This window comes from Odocoileus virginianus, chromosome 26 (genome assembly GCF_023699985.2).
Source record: "Odocoileus virginianus isolate 20LAN1187 ecotype Illinois chromosome 26, Ovbor_1.2, whole genome shotgun sequence".
In the NCBI taxonomy this organism is placed as follows: Eukaryota; Metazoa; Chordata; class Mammalia; order Artiodactyla; family Cervidae; genus Odocoileus; species Odocoileus virginianus.
In genome coordinates, this window is record NC_069699.1 from 19,210,402 (window position 1) to 19,233,760 (window position 23,359).

General features: G+C 49.7%; 1 protein-coding gene and 1 long non-coding RNA gene across 21 annotated transcripts in view; one reads left to right on the forward strand and one right to left on the reverse strand.

Annotated features, from left to right (window-relative positions):
- Positions 1-11,384, forward strand: part of LOC110151446 (uncharacterized) — a 176,858-nt gene extending 165,474 nt beyond the window's left edge. For 7 of the 12 annotated variants that reach the window (XR_011483675.1, XR_011483665.1, XR_011483672.1 and 4 more), the window contains 2 exons: positions 903-10,586; positions 10,824-11,384. This is a non-coding gene — a long non-coding RNA (uncharacterized lncRNA). The remainder of the gene's footprint in view (positions 1-902; positions 10,587-10,823) is intronic. The other 5 variants (XR_011483673.1, XR_011483670.1, XR_011483667.1 and 2 more) reach the window with 5 other exon arrangements.
- ITPR1 (inositol 1,4,5-trisphosphate receptor type 1) overlaps positions 1-23,359 on the reverse strand; it is a 344,659-nt gene that overhangs the window by 5,904 nt on the left and 315,396 nt on the right. For all 9 annotated transcript variants that reach the window (XM_070455631.1, XM_070455630.1, XM_070455627.1 and 6 more), the window contains one exon: positions 4,509-4,670. In XM_070455631.1, coding sequence (XP_070311732.1) covers positions 4,509-4,670 — 162 coding nt within the window. The remainder of the gene's footprint in view (positions 1-4,508; positions 4,671-23,359) is intronic.

The following is a 23,359-nucleotide window of genomic DNA, read 5'->3' on the forward strand; positions in this document are numbered from 1 at the left end:
CATACTCCTTTCCCGATTTGGAACCAGTCTGTTGTTCCATGTCCAGTTCTAACTGTTGCTTCTTGACTTGCATACAGATTTCTCAGGAGGCATGTAAAGTGGTCTGGTATTCCCATCTCTAAGAATTTTCCACAGTTTGTCCTGGTCCACACAGTCAAAGGCTTTGGTGTAGTCAATAAAGCAGAAGTAGATGTTTTTCTGGAACTTTTGCTTTTTTGATGATCCAGCGGATGTTGGCAGTTTGATCTCTGGTTCCTCTGCCTTTTCTAAAAGCAGCTTGAACATCTGGAAGTTCACAGTTCATGAAGCCTCACTTGGAGAATTTTGAGCATTACTTTACTAGTGTGTGAGATGAGTGCAGTTGTGTGGTAGTTTGAACATTCTGTGGCATTGCCTTTCTTTGGGATTGGAATGAAATGGACCTTTTCCAGTCCTGTGGCCATGCTGAGTTTTCCAAATTTGCTGGCATATTGAGTGTGGCACTTTCACAGCATCCTCTTTTAGGATTTGAAATAGCTCAACTGGAATTCCACTGACTTTGATCTAACTGATCTTCACAGTCCTATAATATCAGTCATGTTCCTAAGAACGAGACTAAAATACTGAAAAGAACAGCTGAAGCCTCTCAAAGGCAGGTATACTGACTCACTATAAACATACAGCTAGTCACATTCTTGGTCCCCAGTGTAGTGGTCCTCTCGAGTTCCCGCTGACAGACTCTCTCACGCTCCTGCACGCCCACCTCTGAAAGGTTTCCGTGGCAGTGATTCAGATCGTCTCCCTCAGGTCAGGCAGAATGAAGTGCTGCCTCCTTCTTTACTCCCAGAGCAAACTTTCAAATCTCTGTCACATACTTACCATGTTGAATTCTAATTTGTTTACGTATTTGTCTCCCACTCCAGACTCAGTTCCTTGAAGGAGGAGAAGAGGCTTAGCTCACCTTTGTAACCCCAGTCCCTGGGGCTGCATACCTGGCCGACAGGTGCTTAGTACACAGTGGCCGGAAGAACAAGTGAAAGGGCCCCAGCGCAGCGCCTTTGCTGGGGCACGCCAGGCACTTTCATGCCGTTGCCCATGCCGACTCCCCTCCCAGGCTGCCCCCTGCTGCGTCTCCTCATTAGCTCAGAAGTCACCTCCTTGTCAAACTGCCGGAGCTCAGGGCCTGTGCGCGGGACTGCCTGCCTGCCTCTCCGTGTCTGGCGGATGGGCCCCAGTACTTTTCCTGCTGTGTCCTGTTGTTAGAGGTCTGCTGCTTTCTGCATAGATCACAGTATCCTAGAGGGCCTCTTCTGTGATTCCAACACAGGCTAAGGAACACAGACCTTCAGGTAAGGTTTAATATCCCATTTTCCAGCTGTGAGGAATGATTCCAATCATGTTATCCCTTCCTTCTTTATGTAGTTAACAAGTTAATAACCCTCTTGCGTGAAAAACGCCAAACAATGTACCATGTTAATATGATAAGAATTTCAAGCACTACTAACAACTACTGGATTGGCCGGAAAGTTCTTCTGGGTTTTTCATAACATTTTAGAATCACATTTGTATTCAGAATCTCTTGGGAGGGGAAACTTGAGGATGAGCAGCACCATGAACTAACACTTAGAATAGCAATTTTAGTTAACTGTTCTTGACAGTAATAGAAAAGCCACTAACCAGACTTTTACTAGTATCCTTGATAAGAACTTTTTCTTCTCAAACTGGTGTTTGAAGAAAACCAGCGCCAGAGAGGTCAGTAACAACAAAGATTAAAGCCAAAGACATTCAACTATCTTTGCTCAATTATGCTGTTTTTTTGGACTAGAAGATCTGAAAAAAAATATCTAAGTGATGAAGCAATTTTTATATTTTCCAGCATTGTTACTACTGAATGGTATTCTTTCAGAGCTGGTTTAAAAAATATAACAGAGTTTCTCGTTCATTAATCATTTGTGGGCTTTTTATTTTTTAATTCAACATTTTTTTTTCCCTTTGGAGAGCAAGAATTCTCACAATTACCATTTAAGAACCAGCAGTTCTTTGCCTATCTGCATGACTTTTTATGCAGAAAAGGTTAAGAAATATTGAGGATTGTTACACACCACATTAACAAAATGTGAATCTTTTCAACAAGTTGATTCTCCAAAAAATGCTGTAAAGCTTTGCTACAAAGTCAAAGAAACTGTTGACTAATTCCTTCTGAAAGAACCAAGTTTCCCCCAGTAAAAGCAGCAATGCTGAGTTTTTCCTGTAATTCTGGACACCTTAAAACCTAAGCAGATCAATCCTGGTAAAGGTACTTTAGAATAAGTTACTGGTTTCCTCCTATTTCTTTTCAGCCTATAACATCTTCTAGGAAAACGTGGTTCAATTTCAAAGTCATTCATAAGGGTAAGGTTTTCTGAAGGGTGGTTCCAACGGCTGACTTTAAAACAAAAATGTAAAAAGAGCTGAAACCAAGCAGTTTAAACCACACTGGTTTTGATGTCACTTAATGAACCTTAGTTCATATGTAATCATAGTTTTACATAGGTTGTTCAAGCCAAAATTCTGGCTTCATAGAAACAATCCTGATGCCAAGTCTATTATATCAGTTATGTAACATGGCAATGAATGTATCCTTCATAATGTTTAAGTATTGATACATGATGTGACTTCTGAAACTCTTAACTTTTAAAAAAATGAGTAAGAATTGAAACAGTCAACCATGAAAGGCAAACAGGGTACAGGGAGGAAACAAGCCTAGCTGGCAAGACCAGGAGCTCCTGCCTGCCGTGTATCTTAGTATCCTCAACAAACAAAAGGATGGAACTGGGTCTGATGCCACCTGGGGTGTTGGGTACCTCGTACACCTATGATTCTGGGTGAATTCCTCGGCTCCACTCACTCCTTAGGCCAAGTTCACTGCTTTGCGAAGTGTGCATCACAGAAGCAGCTTGAGAACCACCCTCAGGGAGCAATTCAACACCCCGGATTCTTAGTGTTGAGAGGACAGGCTGGGCCTACTTGCATGGCATTTACCACCACAGACTACCCAATAATAGCTTCAGGCGTGCTTACAGACGGCACTGTATAGAGAGCTAATTGCTTCCTTTACTTAGGTCTGTATTAGATCAACTTCTCTTATGAGTTTTTGGCATCTAATTTAAAGTACCTGATTTAATGGCGATTCTTATAGCCACAGCTCTAAGGGAGAGGAAGGGAGCTCATCCATGCGTTAGAGGGCTCGCCTCACTCGGGTGGGGGTAACCCAAGCAGCCTCAGGAGGCGGACTCGTGCGTCAGTGTAGTCCTGGGGACCACTGTGGTTTCACAGCAGCGTTAAAGACTCAATAAAACAATAAGCAAAGGAAACTAGTTATATCTAAGTTTTACTTATGCAGGTTATTAGTCATTTTAGGGGGCTACCCAGCTCAGCACCAGAGATAGCCTTCATAAATAAGGCTTTCTCCTCTCATTAGTCTTTTTATTTGCACCTTAATACAACTGAAAGAAACTAATTTGAGGCCAGATACTATCTTGAGGTTCAGTTTGGAATAATTTAGTTGGCAAAGAAACATAATGCAAAGTAGGACTGCTTAAAGTGCCATGGAAACCACCTCCACGAAGAGTTGACTCTAGGCGGAGTCTTCACTAGTTATTATGTTCCCCAGAGTAATCAAGGAGCTGCGGGTCTACCTTACCACTTACCTCCGGGCCAGCTTGGCCTGGTAACTACTGCTCTGTAAAATGTATAATCTCGTATATGGAACTGATTAAAAAGCTTTCAGCACGGTGCGCAGGGGGATCCCAATCAATGTGGCTGAGCGCAGGTTGGCCCAGCACGGAGGTCATCACCTGGTGACTGTGAGTGCTTGTTTTAAGGGGGCTAGGAGGGGGTAAAAAGGATGCCGCCTTCCCCTGGCTTAATTACAGGGGCAAGGCGTTTATCTTAGGGACGGAGCAGGACGCAGCAGCATTTGTGTGGACTGCTAAGCTCGGTGACGGCATGGGTGTGTTCGGAGTGCTCACTGTCCCACCCCCAGCACCTGCCTTATTGCCTGGACGATGGCAGCCAGTCAGTGAGGAGGGGGCTCTTCCTGGACTAGGGTTTATCCCCTGGATGCTGAATGTAAGTACCTGGGGAGAGGAGTTGATAGTTCTGAGGGCTGGAAAGAAAAGCCAGAAACAGCTTGTCATCATCTGTCAGTGAAGAAGACAGGGCAGTTTTACACAGTGTGTTTTTCTGGACAGCGCTTCACTGAAGTAGTTTGCATTTTCTCATTTTCTGGTTTTGTTTTTCACATTAAAACCTTGTCCTGAGCAGCACTGAAAGTGGTGTCCTAGGCTTATCCTGTCAAAGGGGCAGTGAGGGGGGAACGGAGAGGAAACTGATGGACTGAATGGGCTTATCACCCATTTCCTTTTTTGTCCAGATGATAAACTTCAGCATTGTAACATGAGCACTACTGTTTTCCTTTTTTTAAATTTTCCTCCCTCACCAAATTTGGTGTGTGTATGTGTGTAGGCAGGTAAGGTTCTTTTCTTTACCTGATCCTTTAATTCTGACAGCTGTCCAGAGAGGTTGGTGACAAGCTTCATGGTGGACTCCAGTTTCTCCTGCAGGTTCCTCAGCTCATTCTGTTCTCCTTCTGAATCGCTGCTGACCAGGGACATGGCTCTCATCCTCGGGAACCAGTCTAGGTTTCTTTCCTAGAACCCAGATGGAAAAAAGAGGGCATCACTTCTACCAGCAGAGACCACAGAGGCACTGCTACCATGCCATCCAGACTTGGCAACATCGTTCATCAGGCTGTCTCTGCCTGCTACAGAACTAACGTACTGCACTGTGTATTTGAAAAAACAAAAACAAAACCATTCAGTAAATATCTTTGTAATTGAGTGTAAGGAAACTCTCTTAATTCCTAGAAGAAATCACTGTAAAATTACACATGGGTCAAAGTGGGTTTCCAAACAAAGTTTCTCAACTCTGAATACTAACACTGCCGTTCCATCTGTGATCTCTGCAAATTACAGAGCTAATGAGATCTGAGTCTTAAAACTGTGGTCCCGTACACACAATACAACTCAGCCATTTTCATCACTTCGAGGTGTACAGTTCCGTGGCATTAAGAGCGTTCACTCTGCTGTGCGACCGTCACTACCAGCCACCCTCAGGGGTCCTTTCCATCTTCCCCGACTTAAACTCCAAAATCACTGGCAAACACACACTCTAGGAGTGAGCGGATTTTAGGATCCCGAGTGTTGTGGGATTTACCAGCTACGTGTATGGGTGTGTTCCGGGCAGACAACTGTCAGGAGGCTGCAAATGGAGAGTGGGTTCAGCTGCCCTCCTTGTGAGCTTACGAACACCACCCTTCACTCTTGCTTCCTGCTCCTCCACTCCTGAAATGGCTGGCCTGTGCTGTTGGTTGGTGTAAGAAAGACCCATTCAGTCTCCTCCCCTCACCACCTCCACCCTTTCTTTTTTTTTCATTTCCCACATTTTATTTCTATCCATGCTCTTGAGGTTATTCATCTCTATCATGGCTGTATGATGGAAACACTGTAATAGGGTCCTATCGCATAACTCTTTACAACTCTGCTTTCAGTAACATCACACTGGTCACTTGAAACGGCCATGGTGTTAGTATTCAAAGTGGCAAACATGACAAATCAGTTCCCCCTCTTTTCCCAAACATTTACCAGCACAAAATTGGTCCCTTAGTCTAAGTGATATTTTCATCCCTTCGTCAATATTACCCGAAGGGTAGGCCAGGCAGATTCAACAGTTAGTGACTGCAATCAAATTGCAAACTTGAAAGAGAAACAGATATCCCTTTTAATGCTTCTGTATCTGAAGAGAACTGGACTTTTAGGACTAAAACACATATATACTCTGAAGAAAGCAAAAGGATACTCTTAGGGGTTACATGAAATTTCTGATGATGAACATGTGTTCAACTCAACTATATGAGCAGCTTAGAATTCATAATAAGTACTTCAAGAATATCAGTTCTGCATTTACACATCAAGGAAAAGATTTATATTGGTTATTTTAATGTGACAAAGACATTATTGCAAATAAGTCAGAGGTCCACCCTTTCTTTTAATACCTGTTGTTCATACCTGTAATGGAGAAACAAATGGCAACCCACTCCAGTGTTCTTGCCTAGAGACTTCCAGGGACGGGGGAGCCTGGTGGGCTACCATCTATGGGGTCACACAGAGTTGGACACGACTGAAGCGACTTAGAAGCAGCGCACGTATAAACACCATTTCTCACTGCTGGTTAACAGAATGGACAAGACTCTTCCTCCCACCTCACTTCTTTCTGCCCACATCTGCTTTTCTCCCATTTCTCCTAAAAAGTACACTTTATAGATGAGTGCTGTATGGAAAGGTAGGAGTGAACCACAGAGACGCTTCATCAGCCAAGGCAAGGGGAGGAAAACCTGCTCCTCCCACATGCATGCACGATCACGTCTCATCTGGGCCATTCCCATATCAGGATAAATTCTAATAAACGTTCTAACACACAGCATGACCACCCCACCCCCACCCGCCCAACACACATGCAGAATTTGCTATTGGTGCTTTGCGTACACCAGAGGTCAGCATAATCTTTCTGGGTAGTATTTTCTGATAGGATCTTTGGCTTTCTGGACCATACGGACTCTGTCGCTATGAATCCGCCATGTAGCCCCCAAACAGCCACAGACAGTGCACAAATGAATGGGGTAGCTGTTTCCCAATAAAACTTCATAAATGCTGGCGGAAGGCCCACTTTGTCCCACAGGCCGGAGTTTGCCAACCTGTCATACACAAGACAAGGCATCAACACACTCAAAATCAAGAACAAGATCCCACAAGACGTGTCTAAATATTAAAAAGCAAGACAACTGCGTCTTGACCTAACGTGATCTAGCAATACAGAAACCAAACAAGAACTAGTCGGCAGCATCACAAAGAAGGCACCACACTGGCACAGGCTGTCCCACCTACTTTAAAGCGTTTGTATAAGACATGTGGGGAGTCTCCAGCCTGCCCGCATCCTGAGCCCAGGAACCACCTCAGTACTGGGACTAAAACACAGCAGACCCTTGATAAACACTTGTGGACACAAGGAATGGTAAACCCACTGTTTGCTGGGTGGCCTGGTAACTAATGCTTACACGGGGAACCTCAGGTGTTTCGAATGCCTGTGGGGGGAGGAATATGACACTGTCTCCCTGCCCGCGCCGCACGCCGTGATCAACACTCCCTTCACATGTGCCCTGACAGGAGCCTCCACTCCATCTCGTCAGCTTCCCTCCACAGACAGAGCCGTAGGCAAAAGAGCATTTGACAAATACATTCCGTCTTGAGGATGACCAGCCTAGAATTCTGGACTGTTGCCATGGCTGCAATTGGTTCTCTGCTGTGTGTCTACAGCGAAGAAGAGGAGAGCAGACATCTGGAAATGTTTAAGCACAGTAGCGATGCTGAAACGCATATGGTCAGCCATCACTGACGACACTCACCATCCCGAGTCGTCATCACGCCTTCCCCCTCTGTCCCTCTCAGGGGGGAAATGGCCTGGCTGATCAGGAGAGGGCACATGGAGGGGACAGGTGTCTGGGGGTTACTGATGCTCACAGGCAGCTCAAGCCCGGGGACAGCAGGAGAGATCGGGGGGCCAGGCTGGCAACCATGAGCACAACTGCAGGAGACCAACCACGCACCTGAGGCGGGACATCCACGGGGATGGCTACACACGTCTGCACACTGACTCCCGAGGAAGCAAGAGAAAGAGGAAAGCCCCAAAGTCCCACTGAAGCCGTCAGACTCTGAAGAGCACGCAGACACACCATCCATGGGGATACCACAGACACCCTGTCGGGAGGGTGTTCCAAGGTGGCAGCGCAGAACCCAGCCCCAGGAGAGAGGGTGACTGGTAGAGGGCGGGGAAGAAGGAAATCCCTGTATTTCATAGGAGACCCTGAGAATGACCTGGTGTTTATAAACTGTGAGCTGCTATTGCTGAGTATATCCGGAAGGAATATTTGCTAGTTCTTTGGATTCAACTCAAAAGCATAAGCACTCTCGGAAGAAAACATTTTAAGAAATACAACTGCTTCAGAAGTCTTTACATACTTGGTGTTGGCAACCCAGAAGTGAGGCCTCTGCATTTGGTCCCTGCCTGCTGGACCTCATTACGGGGGTCATGGCTTTGAAACCTAAGTATGAACCAGGGTTCCACCCATCAGAGTGCCTACAGTTTAGTTAAGGAAAGTGGATGTTTCTGTTAAAAAGCAGAAGTGAAGAAAGCAGCTAGGCTGTGTCAAGGGAGTGAGAGTCAGGTCAACGTCGGACGTGACTGCGGGGGCTGTGAGTGGCTGGTGTCCTCTTCCTGGAAGGCCTGGGTCTCGGGGAAGGTTTGCACTTGGCCACGCGAGGGGTCAGCGTGAGGGCTACTGAGCAGGCGGAAACCAGAGTGGCCCGAGCCGGAGAAGACAGCAGACAGACTGCGGTGGGCCCGCGCGCGATGCCGGCTGGACAGCTGGACTGATGAGGCAGGGAGGGAGCAGGGACTGCAGGGGTGAGGAAGGGCAGGAAGCGACCTGGAGCCCCCGCCTGGTGAGGCGCTGGGGCGAAGCTGAGCACAGTCACCACTGCCTGACGCACAGAGGAACCTGCAACTGTTGAAAACGGCCAGAGGATTCACCTCAAACCTGGCTCTCAGGTCTTTCATATGTGCACTGGCTTAGTGAATCCTCCACAAAAGCAGAAAACAGCTTTCCAAACAAAATCCACATTGAACAGGGCCTTCAAAAGAATACAGAAAATCGATGCAAAGTCTGCACGTACCTTAAAGAACAGTTTCTTATTCTAAAGAGCAAGTGGCCAAACAACTATAGATGGGAAAGAGACTTTGTTCAGTGGATTCCGACCTTCTTCTGTGGGGTGTGTGATGTGATCCCGTGACTCCTAAGCAACGGTTTCAGAAAGGCCTCTGACAAATGCAAAATACACAGACCCCATCTAACAACCGATTACTGAAAAGACCACTGATAATTTCTGTGCCTGGCACAGGGCTGAGTGCTGAGGGTCTAGAGATAAGATGGCAAGGCCCTCTATTCCCAAGGGGCAGTGGTGTTGGGAATGTGGCCGCAGGGCATGGCTCTGCACTTCTGTGGAGCCCACTGCAGTCTCGGCTCCAAGCGCTCGGTGCCCAGCGAGCATCTGCTGGAACGGTGAACGGGCTCCACTGGCCCTCAGGTCGCTGCTACTGGCATCTGTGCTCCTCCCCGCAAGGTCGGGAGATGCACTCTGATACTGTTTGCTTTCGCTTTCTCTGTGCTTCTGTACGTGGGCTCCCTGTACTCCCGGGGATGAAGACCCTGTCTGAGGGCTACACAAAGCAACAGACAGAAAGAACGCATCTGATTAGAATCTCCATCTTAGTCAATGGTAAATGATTGCAAATACATTAGCCTCAAAATATGCCCTGGAGCAGAACATGAAATTGAATCAGATTTAAAGGTAAAACCCCATGATTTTACAGAAGCGGCATCCTTTCTACAGGTCACTTTGGACCCTGTGCCTGGATCCTAGTGATGAGTCTTCATTCTCCATCTCATGAGAGTCTTCAGTGCAAATGGAGGGACAGGAATTCCTGTTTTAGACACTTCGTGGTGACCACCTTCAAGCTTCTCCCTTATAGCACTCTTCTAACATTTACATCTAACAGTAAGAAGCAGAGTGGGTGTCATTAGCTATTCTGCCCTGACATGGGTATGTACCAAAAATCTGAGATCCTCGGTGTAGCCAGTATTTTACTTAAATAATCATACTGACTGTTAAGTCAAATCTCAAATTACCAACGAGTATCTAGTAGTTTAAATTAGCTATTCTGGCCAAACTATGCTCTCCATTTCCACTGGGTTTTACATCCTGTGCGGTAGGGTAAATTCCAATGCAATGTGAAGGCTCCTCACCAGCACGACCTGGCCACACAGAGATCTGAATCTCTACAGGAAAAATCCTAAGACTATCCCAGCCTTAGCAGAGGAGCAGAGAGAGAAGTGACTTTCAATCTAGCTCAGACTTTCACAGCAAATGCTGAGCTGGTTAAAGCGCTCAGAGACTCCTATGAAGTGCGCACCCCTGCCTCCCCAGCCAGCCAGACTCTGAAGGTCTCTGAACGTTTGCAAAAATCCCACCTTCATGTCAATTCCAGGTCAAAAACATGTCTCAGTGTCCCAGGTTCCACTGAATTTTTGAGAAAGTCATCTCCAGCGAAGACATGTTGTTTATGCATGAACTCATCTTGGCGGGTGTGTGTTGGGGGGAGGGGGGTGTGGTCAGGAGGGGCTGGCTGAGGGCTGGTGTCTCCACCGCCTGTTGGCCGGCCACATCTGTCACCCTGGTTCTGGGAGCCCCTCTGTGCTTCCCTCGCCCTCCTTGCTGCTGGCACCTCACATACCAATGTCCTTAGGCACTGTCTGCCCCGGTCCTCCTACAATCCAGCCAGCGCGGTTCCCGTCACAGCAAGCACTTCCTCTGTCAGAGCAGACAAACCGACTCAAGCCACAGCCGGAAGCACGCTGACCACAAGTGCTAAGGTTCTGGTTAGTTCTTTTCTAGGTAAAGTTGGAAAAGTCCCTGCAAAGCAAACACTGAAGTTTTAGACATGGGGGCGGCACTGACCTCTTGAAACGTTCTTGACTGGAAAGAGGGAGGGTGTGTGTGAGAGAGAGAGAGAGAGAAACACAGAGAGAGAGAGAAAGAGAGAGAGAGAGAGAGGAGGAGAGGAAGTTGGATTGTATGATGCAAATGCTAATCATTCTGAGAAGTGTGTTTTTTTTTTCTCCCTCTTCCCAGGTTCAACTGAAGAGGCAGTTCTAAGAAAGACAGCTGAGATCATCAGTTACCTCCTCAGAGAAAGTCCACTGGTGGTAGAGTTTTGTTTACCATGTAAACAACGCAGCATTATGGCTAAACCCCTTATTCTTTCACAGCCAGACTAAAGAATTGCGATTTTTTTTTTTTTTTTTTTGGTGGGGTCATGAGGATAAAAGACAGGGTCACGGGCCAGAAGATGGGTCCCGGGAAGATAGACCTGTAAGCCAGAGAGTCTCCTCCACCCTTCAGAATCCCCTTGGGAAGATTCAGGAGGGCAGAGATGGTCCTTTCAAAGCAAATGTCATAGGCACTGCACCTTCTCTTACCAAGCAAGACAGACTGGATTTCCCAGAGTGCCTGGGGATGACTGGAGTGACCCAGAGAGGGCGCGGGGCAGCCTGGAAACAGACTCTTGGCTTCATGTATCCAAACCCCCCAGAAAATGCCTGGAAGAGGGTGGAGGAGGAAGACCGAAGATAATCCTTAACTGTTCTACAGCAGGAATATATTACACTCAATAAACTTTAAATGTTTGCCTCTCTTGTGAGCTGAAGGTGATTGTGTGTGTGTGCGCTCAGCTATATCCTATTCTTTGCGACCCCCGTGGACTGTAGTCCACAAAGCTCCTCTGTCCTTGGGATTCTCCAGGCAAGAATACTGGAGTGAGTTGCCATTCCTTTCTCCCAGGGATCTTCCTGACCAAGGGATAGAACCTGAGTCTCCTGCCTTAGCAGGTGAATTCTTTACCACTGCTCTACCTAGGAAGCCCAAGTTAAGGTGACTATTTGCGTTAAAGAGGAAGAAAATAATCTTCAGAGCTCTCTTTCCTAAGATCAGAGAAAACAAATACACAATTTCTTACTTTGGGTGAAAAACAATGAAAATGATCGCTATGCTCAATGACTCCAAAATTGCCACTTATAGTATCTATTATACATTTAAAAAGACACACACACAAAAACTGAAACAATGAATCCCAAAGGTAAAAAAAAGCGCGGTTGGGGGCGGTAGGGATGAATAGACAGAGCACAACAGAAGCACAAACCCTGGTGTAAACTACTGTCTTTAGCTAATAATTACTGTATATTAGTTTATCAATTGTAGTGACTACACCACAGTAAACAAAAGTTACTAAGGGGAACTAGCAGGCAAGGTAAGGAGAAGGGGCACATGAGAACTCGGGACTTTTTGTTCAGCAGTTCTGTAAACCTAAAACTGTTATAAAAAAGTAAAATCTCTTAAAAAAAAAAAAAAGGGACCCCACACCTGGAATTTGTTGGTGGTGGTTTAGTCGCTAAGTGGTGTCCAACCGTTGGGACCCCATGGACTGCAGCCCACCAGGCTCCTCTATCCCTGGGATTCTCCAGGCAAGAATACTGGAGTGGGTTGCTATTTCCTCCTCCAGGGCATCTTCCCAACTCAGGAACTGAACCCAGGTCTCCTGCATTGCAGGCAGGTTCTTTACCAACTGAGCTATGAGGGAAGCCAGACCCTAATTCAGGGATCCAGGTCCCTGTATGTCAGAGTGTCAACAGGAAGAGACGTGTCCTGGAGTCAGGAACTGAAGCTCAGAGGCCCAGAGCGTTCACAGTGAGCTGGGTGAGTCAGCCAACCAACCCGAGTCTCTGCTTCCCTTTTTTTTTGAAAGCTACTTCACAGGGTTAATGTGAGAATCAAACGGCTGCAGGAATGTGTCTGTCAGCTGGAGAGTACGATGCAGAAGTACTGTAGGTCAGTGTCAGCAGCCCAAGGCCTCACAGCTGGTCTGTCGTCCGAGATGCTGGCTCCAGGTGGAACGCTCCATCCCACCTGAGTGAGTTCTTCCTTTCCCAGAGTTCAGATGCATGGATTTCTCTCTTCCTGCAGGAGCCACATGAAGGGCACCCAGGCCGGCCTCGAGTACAGGCATGAGCCTGGTCTGCGCTCGTCTCAGCCGACATCACCCAGACAGGCCCCGTTATATAATCTTCAGCTGGGCTGGAATGACCACTCACCCTTCCCAGACGTGGTTAATAGTTGTTCTTGGATGATACAGTGTAACAGGGCCGGGCCCTCGCCAGCGAGGACCGCACCCATTTCTGATGAAATCCCCAGGCAAGGCCAGCTGCAGAGCCACCGTTTTATGTCATTGTCGACCCTCAGGTGAAGGGATGCTGGGCCTGCACTGGGGCCTCGAGACAGCAGCGCCCAGCAGTCAGAGAGGCACCGCTGGGCCCTGGGTATCCGGGCTGCCGGGTGGAGGGAGCCCGGGATTACAGAGGAAGGGAGAAAGGTCAGGGCGGGGGTGGGGTGGGGGGGGGGGCGGCGCTGGGCAGGGCAGGGCAGGCCAGCTGGAGATTCCCCGGGAAGAACCTCCAGGCGAGCCCGCCCTCCTCCCGGGCTGGCTCAGGACATTCTGCTCAGGCAGCCTCCCCGGCCTGTCCAGTTAGCTATGCAATCCACCAGAAGGTTCCTTGTGGTCACGCACAGGGTTTTGGCAATTTTTCTTGGTTTTTCTTCTACTCCCTTTTGGATCCCATGAGTTTAAACTTTTGTCTCTTATTACCTTTATACAACAATGGTGTTGTTGTTGTTATTGTTGTTGGTTTGTTTTTAGCTTACTTAAGAGGCTTTCCAAAGTTCTTTGCTATTGTTTCAGGGCAAAATACTTGGTGTCTGTCTTTGAACACATGCCCTATGCACACCCACGTGCCTCCCTGCCCGCTGTTTCACCTGTAGCTGTGTCGCTGTCGGGCAGCATGTGCCAGGCGGCTCCTCTGGACCGAAGGCCAGCCGTGAGGATCAGGTGATGGGAAGATGACCGCGTGGCTTCAGAGAGAGCTCAGGGCAGGCCGCCAGCATCATCCTGACCTGAGAGGGGTTTTGAAGCAAGGTGCCCACAGCCTGAACACTTCTGGGAGGGAGAGAGGATCTGCCAAGCATAGAGTCTCCAAATTCCTCACTCCTTTCCAGCCGTCCCATGTTACCAACTTGCCCCCTTGCACTCTTACCCCAAAGCTCACTGCCGAGTCCATGCGGGTCTCCCGTCTCCCTCCTGACACCCACGTCCACTCCTGACACCGACCCTTGGGAGTTGTTTGAGAGTGGAATTATGGAGCTAAAGATGGCCCAAGAGACCCTCTGATTCAGCCTCCTCATTTTCTAGCTGGTAACACTGGGGCCCTGCAGAAAAGCAAGTTTGTGAAAGGAGACGCCACAAGCTTGGTTCACGTACATAATCTTTAACTATGAACGGCCGTACCTAACTGCTAGGATCTTTTCCTCATTCTCATTTTCCCAGATGCGTGCTACTAGACTTCCTTCAGAAGACATACATGTTAAAGAACCCTGAATACTGGTATGTGATAAAAATAAACTCAGAACATCTTCGTAAAGGCCAGGGGGTCACGGGCCTCTTGGCTGTGTCCAGCTCTGTCAGACACTATCTGTGTTCAGAGCAGAGGAGAGAAGGCGGGGAGTCAGCGGGTGGACACGGATGGGGCTGAGGGGTCAGGAGGGTGGCCCAGTGGGGGCTGCGTGGGCAGAGGCGCAGGAGGTGAGTCCAAGGAACAGAAGGGAGAAAAATGTGTTCTTGGGAGTTTAGAACATCTGCTGAATTGGGGGAAATGAGGGTGTAAACAAACATCTTACACACACATACAAACCTGTACAAACATGTAAATCGCTGCATTCGCCCCTGGACTAATGAACCAAGGGGAAGACTCAGTCACAGGTGCTGGACCCACCACCGGGTCCCGAGGACCCGCCTGAGCAGCTGAGCTTCTTTGGAGTGGATAACAGCTTAGCTCCCCTAACGGTGACACGCAGTGCTGAGCACTCCTCGGCAGAGGTGAGAACACGGGCAACTCCGAGCAGATGGCTGGGAGGTCCCTGTAGACCCGTCTCCCAGTGCCCGAGTGCCTCCGAAGGGAAGGAAGCTGCCTGTGAAGCGCGCTCAGGCAAGGGTGGCTTCATACCCTCCAGATCATCGGAGGGCAGGACGGGGCGTGAGCCCGGGTGTGGAAACTTAAGCTGAGCAACTGCTCCGTGCAGCTGCCGCGGACACGAACCGAAGCTCCGGTGCCGAGGGTGGGGGTGAGAGCATGCCTGGCTGGCCTGGAGGCGCATCCATGATGCTGACACACTCTTTCCAGCCACCCGCAGGCGAGTGCCAAATCCCTGCGCGCTTCTCCCTCACTCTGACACGCTTGAACTCGGCCGCGGTGTCAGCTAACTTCAGAGAGCTTTCTGAGCTGGCTCAGAGGCCAGCACCGGCTGTATCCTCATCCACCCGCCGCTGAGGGCTTATGGAGCCCAGGCAGCATCTTAACCAAGGCCGCGGCCTCCCAGAGTGAGGAGGAGGTGGTGCGGTGCTGTTTCTCATAAGAAGGCAGAGTGCATTCCCAGAAAATACCCTGGGAAAGAAGAGCTGACAGCATGACTGACACTGAAATATCTCCATCTCGGGGACTTATCACCCCACTCCACCCTCAACCCATGCTTACCCTTTCTCCCAGCATCCTCTCTGGAATTCTAGATCAAAGTCCAAGCCCGTTACTTCACGTCTGCGTGGAAGCAGAGGGTTTCCACGCCATTTCTGCAGTAGCCACGGCCTGCCTGCCAGACCCATCTACATGATGCAGAGAGGGGGCAGAAGCGGAGGTTGGGGAGCATCATTAGGTACGCACCCCTCCGTTTGCACCCTAAGTCCTATCTGTGAGGGACTTCCTTGAACTAAGACCCCTCGTGATGACCATGTGAATTTCTATGTTCACTTGTCTGCTCATGGCGCCGCTGTCACCACCCTGCCCCTGCAGCTCCTTTTTATTGTTGTTTAGTTGCTGTGCTGGTATGTGCTCAAGTCGCTCAGTCGCATCTGACTCTGTGTGACCCCATGGACTATACCCTGCCAGGCTCCTCTGTCCATGGAATTATCCAGGCAAGAATACTGGAGTGGGTTGCCATTCCCTTCTCCAGCAGATCTTCCTGACCCAGGGATCAAACCCGTGTCTCCTGCATTGCAGGCAGCTTCTTTACCGACTGAGCCATCAGGAAAGTCCTCCGTAGATGTGCAGGGCCTGACTTTGATCTGACTGTGATCCACACGCAACTCTCAGCCTCCACTTCCGTCCTGAGTTACACCCACACCCCCCCAACCCACTCCCCGATTCCATGGGCCACCTGGGGGGCAGGAAGCTGCAGTGCTCGTTTGGGGAGCGCCTATGGGTGGGTTCTAAAGCACCAGGCTGTGTCTTGGGTCAGGAAAGGAGCAAGACTCCAGTCGATGTCCCTTTTAAGCAGAAGGCAGTGACAGGTACTCAGTTCCCGTCTTGATCTTTAGCCCCTGCTAACACACTGCTTTCTGTCTGCGCTTGCTTCCTGTCTCTTCTTATCAAATACAGATAAGCACGCACGCTAAAGCCAGACCTCCTCCTGCGTGTGACTGTCTTAGTGTGTTTCCTCATAGTAGATGTTTAGTGGTGCTTACTTTGCTAATAGAACTTATCTGCTTGGAAAGTTGACCCAGGAGCTTATTTTCAGACCAAAAAAAAGGTTTCCCTTATGTGACTTTTTTGCATGCAAATTTCTAAGGGCTTTCACCAGAGCATTTTCTGGGAATGCACTCTCCCCTCTTATGCATAAACCACACACTCCACCATCTTCTAAGGGTACCCCTCTGCCACCATCATACTACTTTTAACTTGGAAAATTGCTTGTTTTTATGTCCCCGTATTGTGAGTCTCTGAGGAGGTCAAGTGAACTAATAAAAGACAGAACAAGCTGGAAAATGTCCAGTGGATTAATGTGTGTGTTGGTGGGGGTGGAGGCGGGTGGGTGGGCAGCAGGAGAAGGCTGTCTACTCTGAGAAAAAGTCAGCACCAGGCTTAAGGGATGATGGATCAGACGCTCCAATGTTTAATTATCAGGGAGTTATAACCATTCGGATGAGTCACCTGGGTGTGGGAGCCCAAGTCTGACTGCGGCTCTGGTGAACCGGCCTTCCCCTTTAACTTACCACTCTCTCTCCCCAAATATGGTCACCAAAGGAAATTTCATCCCCCATTCCTAGCTGAGGGCAATGAAGTTTATCAGATTATCACACATCTAAATCAACATCTACTGCGGATACTCCCTTTGTAAGAGCTGTTCTCTGCTGTTCCCTCGAGATCGGTGGATCCAGCGGCAGCTCAGGGAATGAACCCCGCCGTGTCACTGGTGCTATTCTCTCGGGGATCCTCCTTCCTGCTCCTCCTCCTATTCCTTTCTCTGGGCTTTGCCTCCTCTGAAGGCAGTTAATTCAGGGGAGGAGGGAGATGAGCCAGTCCTCCTCAGGAAACCCCCCCGCAGCCGAACCGGACAGCAGCCAGCTTCTAGACACACGGACACGTGTGTGCAAACAAAGAAGGAGCCACTGCAAGTGTCAAGACACCTGCAGGGTGGCCGCTTGGCGGCGGACCTGGATGTGAACCCTGGCCCAGGCACTGCCCAGCCCTGGGACCCTGGAGAAGCGGCTCAGCCTTCTGGGGCTTTATTTAGGCTCCTGGCTGGGAGATGGTGACGGTGCCACCTGCAATGCTGCTATGGAGACCAAACAAGATCCTGCAGGCGAAGCACTGATTTCCATACCTGCTCAGTAAAACAAGACCTGTGACGAGGGTATGACCCAGTGTGCCTGGGTCAGGGCAGAGTACAACACAGCCTGCTCCCTCTGCAGTGGGATCAGGCTGGCATGGAAGGAGGTTTTCCATTCCGTCCCCCTGTCAGTTCACACACTGCCCCAGCGGAGAGGAGGGGCCAGAGCAGCCCCTGGGAATGGGGGTGCGCAGCACTCCACCTGGTCACTCTGGCTTTAACTGCAATTAACTCAAAATACACCTCTGCAGACACACCTTAGGTTGACAAGGCAGAATTCCAAGCTTCATAAGGGAAATCTCTATTTCATTAGCAAAATACATACATGCCTTCTATTTCACTTAGCATTTGGTCTTCGTTACCAACCTTCCCTCTTAAGGCTTTTTGAGTTTCTAACTTGAAAAGAGTTAACTTAAGTCAGCTTACCAAGGACTGAGCTCTTTTCCTGAGCTTCACTGTCATGGAAAATTGGGCTCCTGGGTCCTTGAGGGGAATCACATATTTGATCTTTGACCTACAATGCACCCACTGTGCAGTACTGAAATTCCTTCAGGCAAAGACACTCACAACTAACTTCCTACTTACTCGGGTTAAATACATCCAACTGCGTGCCCAATCAAACCATCATATACAGACATACACACATTTTCATATCAGCTGGCACCAGAGAAAAGGTAACATCTCTCAAACAAGGGCATGTGGTATATAAAGTCTCATGAAAACTGAAGTGTAGGGCAGGGTTAAAAAACCAGTCTGCTTATTATAAGGGCTATCACCAAAACTCTACGTGGTAGCACCAAACTTCAAGTTCATAAAGGGAGAAGGGAACTCAGGGGTTTTTTTCCTCCTGCTTTGAACTGCCAGGGCTAAGTGAGGTCACCCTGTAGTCACATTTCTTTGAAAGTTCAGCCCTGTCTGGGGCCTTAGTCAACGAATCTGAGACCAAAGCTGCATCACACTGGGTGGCGCTGGGAGTCACAGCCGAGGCTGAGTGCCCCGCGGCCACCAGCTCCCAGCACCGCCGCCCATCGTGTGTGCAGAGCCGACACACAAGCCCACCGCGAACCCAGTGTACATGCTGGTGACAGGACCTCACACACAGGCTGCAGGGCCCACTCCCCACGCTGCTGGGGCCCCTGGTCCTGGGCAGAGAGCCTGAGTGGAGGACAGCCCTAAATACACAGAGAGAAACCACAAGTACCCGTGACCCACTCCACGGACAGACAGTGACAATGCCAATCTTGTCCTGCCTCAAGGTTTAAGGGCTTCCCTAGTGACTCAGATGGGCACAGAATCTGCCTGCAATGCAAAAGACCCAGGTTCGATCCCTGGGTCGGGAAGACCCCCTGGAGAAGGGAATGGCAACCTACTCCAGTATTCTTGCCTGGAGAATCTCATGGACAGAGGAGCCTGGTGGGCTACAGTCCATGGGGTCACAAAGAGTCAGACATGTCTGAAGGACTAACACTTTCTTCTCACTTTCAACAGCTTTAAATTTAAGAGAGAGAAGCCACAGGAATTTTCCATGGGAGGAGGTTCTCAGAGTCAAGATGCCCATTCTGACTTTCCTTATCAACTGTGTGCCAACAGCCATAGGACCTTATGCTTCCGGGCACCCAGGAGACGCACTCGAGGCAGCTGTCAGCATGGCATGCCCTCTGCTTACCACCCGGTCATGGCTCCTCTGGCCCTTCCATCTTTCACTGCCTCCGTCCCCCAGCACTTACCACTCCACCCCAGGGCCCACATATTCCCCTCCTTTTCACCACCCCAAGGACACATGAAGGGGTATTAACCCCGATCCACAGCCAGCAACTCCGGCCAAGGACGTTCCGTGACTTGCCTGGGGTTACCTGGCTCGGATGGGCCAGAGCCAAAACTCACACCTTCGCTTCTCTGCCTGCGGATTCCACTCTTGGGTATGACAGCTTCATGGGGGGCAGCAGCCTGACCCTGGCTTTGCAAGGAATGTTTCATCTCCAGTAAAAGGAAAGGGGACAATTAGGAGGAGAGGGAGATGGTATCCTGTTATGTTTAGATGAGAATTAATTTGTGGGTGAACATCTGGCTGCCTAGTTCCCAACTGTGAGGCAGAGCATCCAGTATGCCTTCTTTCCCTCCGGACGCATCTGTTTCTAGAAAGAAGACGTCCTGGCTCCCTGACTGCCGGCTGGTTCTCGCGGGAACCGCAGCCTCAGGAATCACCCTTTCAGAGTTAGCTTGTCTCCTTAGGACCCTTCTCCCATCAGAGTCCCTGGTGGGTTCCACAAAGCACTTGCTGAGTTTTGAGGTGAAAACCTGTTTGCCATCCCTGACACTCTATCTGCAAAGTGGCTGTTTTCGGGTGTCTGGGAAGCTCCCCCACCTTCCAAGTGACCCCGGGGGACCGTTCCCATTTGGTTCTGCCAGGTGGTCCTTTGGCAGCTGTGATGACCCCGTTCTTTAGAAGTCTCTGGCATCTTAATCAATGGGCTAAGGAGAACTGAGGAAGGCAACACCCCCAGCCTCCAGCCACGAAGCAAGAGGTGGTTTTCCTGAGGAGCCCTGGGACCCGATGGGAGCCACAGGGCCCCCCGGACGACCTCTCCTTCCATCTCTGACACTGCTCATCCACTGCCTTTCTCCCTGCTCAATGCTGGAGTCCTCTCGGCCTCCCAGCACTGGTCTCCTCGAGAGGTCTCCTGACTGCTCCTCCCAGACGGACACCCCCCTCCTGAGAAAGGATGCTGAGGGGACCGCCCCCACTGGCTGCGGTGCCTCTTCAGCCTCTCAGCAGGTTCACAATGGGGGCTGGTTGCCTGCCCCACCGCGGCTCGAGCTCCCCCGGGCTGGTGGCCTCCCACAGAGTGACTCGGCTGGGCACCCCCAGTTTCCAGCCTGCGGGGGCTGGCGCTCTCCAGGGAGCCCCCAGCAGGGATTCACGTGGCTTTAGAGCCAGACTCTGCCAGGAATGGTGTTGGCAAAAACGCACAGCCTTGTAGCTGGTGGATCTAACACTTCCTGGGCCCTCTGCTAGCGCATGAGACAGACATCTGGTTTCTCAGCAACTTGGACACTGAGGTCAGAATTCCTTGATGCAAAGATTTGTAGAAGGTGTGACAAGAAGTTCTCCCACCAAGAATGGCATGGCTGGGAAAGCTCAGTGAATGCAGGGGCACTGGGCAGGCAGGGGAGCTGGCTGGGGGTGACTTCTGGCCCTTAATCCTCGTCAGGTGACTGCTCACAAGGCTCCTGCTAAGTCTTTATGATCAAGACAGAAACCCAAAAGCACTGTGGAGTTTTCTGTGACGGTAAAGTGAGGTGATTAACAGGAAACTTCAAAACTGGCCCCCAAAAGATTTAAAGATGGGGCACATTCGAATAGTTTATAGAGAGAAGCAGACACAGTGGGGTGGGAGAGAAAAGGAAGATGTGAACAGGGTGAAAACTACAAGCCACCTCTTCTAAACATGAAGGAATTGAATGCGAATGCAGGCTGCTATACACAATACAGATAGGTTTGTGTTAGCATGAATGTTCCAAGATGGTTTAATTCAGTACTATCAACACCAGGAGGAAAAGAAAGGACCTGAAGACTTTGAGTTCATGTGTCCCGAGCCTGGAAACCTGACCTGTGAACATCTGCGCCAGCAACCACCACAACGTCCAGTCTCCATAAGAACAGACCCTGCTTCCGCCTGGCCCAGAGCTGCCAGCAGCCTTGCCGTGTTCACCCAATGTGGAGGTTACGGAGCTACAGTCCATTAAACCTGGGCCTGCATCCCAGCTCAGCTGCTGAGCGCTACCTGGGCAACTGACTTAACCCTAAGCCCAAGTTTCATCTGGAGGAGAGGACACCCACCCCCCTTGTGTCTTTTTATCCTCCTCCTTCTGCGCTAACTCTTTCTCCTTCCCTTCTCCTACTCCAATCACTTGTCTCTTTACCCTTCTCTCTCTCTTTCTTTCATTTGGTTGTGACAGGTGACTTGTGGGATCTTAGTTCCCCGACCAGGGATCGAAGCACTCAAAGCAGCGGAAGCACAGAGTCCTAATCACTGGACCACCAGGGAAGTCCCACACCCTTCTCTCTTTCAAAACCTTTAAGACAGTCATCTCTGGGGTGAAACCCCATCTTTTTCTCCTCATCCCCAGAGTTGACCCTTCCTGGCTCCCCACTTTGGTAGTTTTCTTTATTAAACGTGTAAAAGATACGGGAGAGGTTCACAGACCACAGATGGCTCAACCCATAGAAGGAGGACTACTTCTCCTCAGCACTCGCAGAACCAGCTTGGAGGATGATTTCTTACAGTAGTGTCTATTTTGTCTCTTCTGTTGAACTCTTATTATTCAGAGTGTGGTTCACGGACCAGCAGCTCTGGCATCCCCTGGACGCTGGTTGGAAATGCAGAATCTCAAGTTCTGCTAGTGCCTGCTGAATCAAAAGCTGAATTCTAACCAGCTCTCGGTATGACTCATGTGAACACTGAACTATGAGAAGCACACAGTTAAGACTTCAGGGCCTCCTGGGGATGGCATCCCCAGGAAGCCCCCCAGAACCTGGGTGCTGAAGAACTAGGGCCATGTGAGTGCTGGCCTGCCCACGCCCACTGCCAGTGAGCAATCCTCAGCTGGGGTTTCTTTATATACAGAGCATTATGACTGCATCTGCATAAGAAACACACAAAGGCTCAAAAGAATTCACCTGCCAATGCAGGAGATATGGGTTCATCTCTGGGTAGGGACGGAAGATCCCCTGGAAGAGGTCATGGCAACCCACTCCAGTATTCTTGCCTGGAGAACCCCATGGACAGAGGAGCCTGGTGGGCTACAGTTCATGGGGCCGTTAAGAGCCGGACACAACTGACCACAGCACAATGCTATACACATAATGGGGCAGAGGGCTGCAGTCCTCGGCAGCATGAAGGGCATCAGTGAACTGTGTGGTCTTCATTCACAGCTGATGACTCTCCTCTGCAGAGCGAGTGGTGTAAATCACAGAGCCCCTAAACTTAACACTGCATACCTCCTTTGCTTGACCATACACCCCCGAATGTTTTAATGAAGTTCAGAATCACGGGTATGAAAGGACAGCTGGCCTGGGAGCCCCAGAGCACGTGTTTGGCACCTCCACAGTGTTCGGCCTGGGAAAAGCACTCTGCATACCTGCTGGGCTTCCCCCTTCCTGGGACCCGGGACCCATCAGCAAGAAGATTAATTTGGGATTAATCTGGGACTCAAATTCCTCCATCACATGATCCCTCCCTGATGATGAGCAGAGCGTCTCCCAGAAAGGTGAGGCTGAGGCCAAATGGACCAACCAGGCTGAATGCCATAGAGTGATCATTTTAAAAACATACCACTTAGAGACCAGGTCTTATATAAGGAGAAAAAACAGACAAGGCTCCATTATCAAGAGAAGAGGCCAAGTGGGCGTCCCTGCTGGTCCAGAGGTTAAGAATCCACCTGCCAATGCAGGGGACACGGATTCAATGCCTGGTCGAGGGAAGATCCAACACGCAGAGGGGCAACGAAGCCTGGGTGCCAACTACCGAGCCACACGCCCAGAGCCTGCGCGCCTGCAACAGGAGAAGCCTGAGCACTGCACCTGCTTGCCACAACTAGAGAAAAGCCCAAGCAGCAGTGAAGACTCAGTACAGTGAAAAATAAACAAATATCAAAAATAAAGGGGGGAAAAAAAAGGCCGAGTACATAGACATGGAAGGCAGGCTACTGCATGAGATAAAAGGGAAAACCCTGGTCCTATTAGATAGCCACGTGCTCATCTCTCTGAGCCTCAGTACTTCCTCCTTTAAAATGGAGATGACACCCCATGTGGGGCTTCTTAAATGTGAAGACACATGGAGTTCTAGAGCCTGATGCCTGGCCCATGATAAAGGATGAGCAGACATCGCTGCCATCGTCCC